The sequence below is a fragment of the Sinocyclocheilus anshuiensis genome, unplaced genomic scaffold, assembly GCF_001515605.1.
Source record: "Sinocyclocheilus anshuiensis isolate Anshui unplaced genomic scaffold, SAMN03320099.WGS_v1.1 scaffold2447, whole genome shotgun sequence".
NCBI classification, from domain to species: Eukaryota; Metazoa; Chordata; class Actinopteri; order Cypriniformes; family Cyprinidae; genus Sinocyclocheilus; species Sinocyclocheilus anshuiensis.
This window is the reverse complement of record NW_015538058.1, coordinates 28,559-33,810: the sequence shown is the minus strand read 5'-3', so window position 1 is coordinate 33,810 and position 5,252 is coordinate 28,559. Positions and strand designations below refer to the sequence as shown.

The window sequence follows — 5,252 nt, the reverse complement described above, 5'->3', positions numbered from 1 at the left end:
TGAAACTTTATTAGTTTCTTTTTTTTTTTATCCATCTGGACCATAGAACGGGACTCTCAAAGCCTTGACATCCGGGAGACAAGTCAGTAAATTCGAGTAAAATCACGAATGCACCACACGAAATTCAGATGTGGGGGGGTAATTTCAAAATCACACAAGGTCCCCAGATAATACTAATCCCGTGCGAATAGGGCTTATGTCACGTAATTAGTTACTTTTTTATGGAGTAATGCTATATTGTAATGCATTTCTTTTAAAAGATCCTTTCCCCTATACACTGCTAATGATGGCCAGCAAGTCAGCAAATGATTACTACGTTTGGTAGCAATAATCTGGCTCGTTGATTACGTGTATGTATTTGGACATACGCATAACCTTGAGGACAGTTCTCATGTGTGGGATCAGAGGATGGATACGGATAACTTTGCAAAATACATGGCATCAAATCTTTGAATCATATTCAAGGACTTTTTGTTTGAAGCAGTAAGTAGCAAGTAAACCAGATGAGGATGAATGCGAAGAAAGTGGATTAAAGGTAATTTAGCATACACTGAATACAGGGATAATGCCGCCAAGCAGCCTTTTCCTGGGTAATGACCTGGAAAGAGTCTCTGATCATTGTGTTTTCTTGGAATTGCAGGTAATTTTCTCCACATGCAGGATATCAGGATATAGGCCTATACAACTAATCATATCCATGTCATGCTGTTAGATTCAGGAACAGAAAAAGGATAAATCTGTAGGTAGCAGCTTGATCCAAGTGTCTTGAGGTTTGGCTGCTTTCCTCTTCACATGGTTGGTACTCTCGAAGACTCTTTTCTTTGTAGCACCACACGCATAACAGTACATGACAAGACACTGTGGCCTATATTCAATCTCCAGCTCCTTCCAGGATACAACTGCTCACAAGAATCACGGTTCAAGATGCTTTTAATGGACAAGGAACCATGTTTGACAGTGGCTGACCTCAGCACAAACAATCAATCAAGTGATCTGTTCAAACAAACACATAACATAATACACAAGAGAGTTGCAGTAATTAATTGTTAAAGCCTTTCCAAATCCAAAATGCGATTCTTCAGAGCCTTATCTTTGCCATGACAAAGACAAACTCTCTTCCCAGCTACTTTTGTGATGACCGAATGATCAGACACTTCTCAAAACGGATGTTCATATTGTTCATACAAATCGAAAGAGCTACTCTTATTCTTTCACTGCGTCTGACAGCTTTCTCAACTGTTGGCTATGAGCAGATTTAACGCTCAGTCATGAGCTGCCACTGCTGACTGTAAATTATGTAACACTGCTAGATCCAGAAAAGTCTTCTGTGAAATAGAAAGGTCTGAGATGTGGACTGAATACGTTTGTAGATTTACTGAGACAGTGTAGTAATATGCCAAAGCAAATAGCTAAATATCCCAAACGAAACCGTCAACACTTCCATAAACCAGTCAGACTGAAAAACCTTGGACACCAAGTAATGCAAGGGTTAAAATCCTAGAGACAGTTGAGGCGTCAGTAACACACTGATGGGTAAACTAAAGTCATACTCTCCTTGCCAATACACATATTTCAGAAAAGACTGATTATATAACTACTACAGATGGAGCATAGTATGGTACTGTACCTTCCATCTACATTCAGTATTGCACATAATAACAAGAAGTGCCAATACTGCATCTTGAAAGGACAGTGAGATCTGTCTGGGATTGTATCTGGGCTATTTAGACTTAATGAAGTCACTTGAAGAGCACTGTCCTGTGTTGACAAGAAGTTTAACAGGACAGGACATTCAGAAGGATTCGTTATCTTTTATTAGTAAATAGCCAGTAACCTTTATTTACGTCACAGCTGTAAACCATGATTGGCTCATGCTATTGCTAGTTGTGGCAGGCAAGGGGTTAGGGTTATTGTTTTAGGTTAGTTAGTTAACAGCTGCCGTCTCCTTTGACATCCATTCAAATGTATATTTGTAAGCTATTCCCATTAAATGTTTTTTTGCAAACAATATATGATCAAGCACTAAAATTTCACAATGAAATAAAAGTAGTGACAGATCTTTTCTTTTGTATTGTGACTTACAGTACATCTGAGTGATTATTGAAAAAGAAAAACAGGTGAGTACTTGGTTCTATGCATCAGTTGTTGATTGGATGTTGAGATGAGAGCGTGGCATTCAAAAGTGAGGTTTAAAGGAATAGTTAACCCAAAAAAATGTTTTGCTGTAAATGTGCTCACCCTCAGTCCATCCCAGATTAGGATGAGTTTGTTTCTTCATCAGGTTTGTAGAAATGTAGCATTGCATCAGTGTCTCAGCAATGGATGCTCTGCAGTGAATGGGTGCCGTCAGAATGAGAGTCCAAACAGCTGATAAAAACATCACAATAATCCACAAGTAATCCACACCACTCCAGTCCATCAGTTAACATCTGGAGAAGACAGAAGCTGAAACAAATCCAGCATTAAGATGCTATTATACGAGTACAAGTACTAAACTATATGAGTCCATAATCCATAATAACGCTTCCTCCAGTGAAAAAGTGCTGATCTCCTGTTGTCTCGCACATCAAAATCCTTTAGAGCTGTTTAAACGCTGCTTGATCTGTGCAGATTTCTCTCCTGATTCACACCAGAACACTTTTTCACTGGAGGAAGCGTTATTATGGATTATGGACTCGTATTTTAGCCAGAAGCAACTGTTTGAAGTTAAAAACCTACTGATGGATTTGTTTCTTACAAACACGCAGCTTTTTGCTTCACAAGATATTAATTGACTCTCATTCTGACGGCACCCGTTCACTGCAGATAATCAACTGGTGAGCAAGTGATGCTAAATTTCTCCAAATCCATTTTGATGAAGAAACAAGCTCATTCTCATCTATTAAGTGCACTAAATGAAGTCCTGCACACGTCACCAGAGACATGTCATAGTCAGTTAAACATCCAGTTAAGACATTTTGATTAAACATTTTGAAGTCAAAACATGCACAGATTAATTGTTCACAGTAAGATCTACAACATGCATTTAGTGTAGCTTTTATTTCATGCCTATATTCACATGGTGTTCACGGCTCATGATTCGGGAGTGCCCATACTCCCAGGACTACATGTGCCTCCAAGCACCCTGCCTACGTGCCTAGTGATGAATGGAAAGCTCTCTCTCCACGCATTACAGACCTCCTCGCAGGTGGTATTAGGAGGAGTAGATGCACTCAATCTAGGGAGAGTTTTATAGGACAAAACTTTGGAGAAGCCTGTGAGTGGAAAATGAGTTGTCCTGTTTCTTGGGAGAGAAAGGAGAACAACAGGATATTTTATATATTGTGTAAGTGTTTTTGTTTTACTAAGAGTTACATTAGTATGGATCAGTCAAAGTGAAGAAGCCTAAAAGCCACAAAACACCAAAATGCATTGTTTGGAATTGCCAAAAGTGCATCCAAGAACGTTTCAGAATGTAAAAGTAGAAGAGAAACACACAAAGAAAAGAAAGCGCAGCAGAAAACGTACGAATGGAACGCAGAAGAATGTCATAACTGCCGTCAATCAGGGGTCGCTCATCACTGCGTCGCGTCTCGCCACCAGCACTGCGTTTTAAGCACGACGCGTCAAGTTAAAAGCAGTTCGCCGCGTCTCGGATCCCCTGCGTTGCGTTCTGTCCCATTCCGTTGCGCTTTTTAAATTTATTTTATGGACGACCGCTTACGACTTGTAGTTTTATAACTCAAGGGTTTCAATGGATAGCCTACTATCACATCATGCGTGACGACCTTGAGCCGCTTTGACGCGTGTCTAGAGTTTGCGCGTCTGAAATGATCGTTCTGATGAAAATCTAGCATACCTCAAGTCTCCAGACAGGCAAAGCCGTGACTTCATGCATCAAGAGCCCAAACCCCGCCGCCGCGAGCAGAAGCAGTCCTGCGAAGTATTCTTCTTTCCGCAGACTGCCATAAACTTCACGCACCATCTTTGTGACGTCGCCGTCCAAATGTTTCCCCCTAACAAAGACGTGTCAGACCTCACCATTTATTCCCCGCGGGTGACTGGGTTTGCCATTGGGTTCCTGCAGCTCTGAGAGCGGTCAGTGCGCCAGACTGCAGCTCAGCTGAAGCACACATTGTAATGCAATCAAAAATAACCCAGTTTTTACCACACTTGCTGTTTCGTTGGCATTTTTGGGGGATTAATCATCTTTCAAACGACATCTGCTTTTGATTCGGCCTCCTGAATGCAGCATGCTTGCGCTTAAATACAAAAGTAGCCCAAATATTCCTTTCTCCAGCTTACTCGGAAATGTAGCCTAATAGGTTACAGATTACAAGTTACCCTATTTAAAATGTAATAAGTATAGTGTAACTATTTCAATTACTTTATTTAAGTAATGTAACTGATTGCATTTGATTACTTTTCTACATATCTAATGTTTTCAACTGTTAATCATTTTCAAGCATGTAAAGCAGGAAGGAGTACCCTTATCCTTCATCAACTGAAATAAGATTTTTATAATTTAAGCACAGCCACCACAAAATATTACTTTGAGATCATTCTGAGGTTAAATACAGATTTAAAACCGTAACAAGAATTTGTTTAGTAGCTATGATACTGTTTTGAAATCAAATCTTCGCACAGCTATGACAGGAAACACTGGCATCTAACAATGCTTTGGAAAAAAAGTTAATCTTCAATAATAACTATACATAAACCCAAATAGGAAATAAAACAGTTATCGAATAAGCATGTGTCCTAAACTCCTGAAACACTGGCGTCTCATATTTTAGAGCAGTCACTGCAATTCATGAAAGAAATCAATCAAATCTGTATGTGGGTGTATGTAAAAAAAAATCAGATGTAACCCCCTTTGTAATCGTTAACATTTTCTTAAGTAACTGTAATTTAATTACACATTTTTCTAAGTAACTGTAACTGATTACAATAACATTTATTTTGTAATTAAATTATGTAATTCTGTTACATGTAACTAGTTACTCCCCAACACTGAATATACCACAAAATGCTGAGCTCTGCATTGGCCGCATTGGTACCAAAGTTGTTGTTTTTTAAAACTTTAAGTTAACAAATATAAATTGGACTTTTAACATTTACACACAATGTATTTCAACGAATCAGGTCACATGAACCCTGAGTCACCAGAAAAGTTAAATAACCATAAAACAACCTTAAAGTCACCATGAAATCAAAATTTTAAATTCTTATTTTTTATTGGAATACTGTAGTTTATTATAAAAAATGTATCC

At 38.7% G+C, this 5,252-nt stretch overlaps 1 protein-coding gene across 3 annotated transcripts in view; it reads right to left on the bottom strand.

The window, feature by feature from the left end:
• LOC107683474 (matrix metalloproteinase-23-like) overlaps positions 1-4,076 on the bottom strand; it is a 26,818-nt gene extending 22,742 nt beyond the window's left edge. Inside the window, exon 1 of one of the 3 annotated variants that reach the window (XM_016479531.1) lies at positions 3,839-4,076. In XM_016479531.1, the coding sequence (XP_016335017.1) occupies positions 3,839-3,964 (126 nt within the window). In that variant the 5' untranslated portion in view covers positions 3,965-4,076. The remainder of the gene's footprint in view (positions 1-3,838) is intronic. The other 2 variants (XM_016479533.1, XM_016479532.1) reach the window with 2 other exon arrangements.
• Between the last annotated feature and the right edge of the window lie 1,176 nt (positions 4,077-5,252).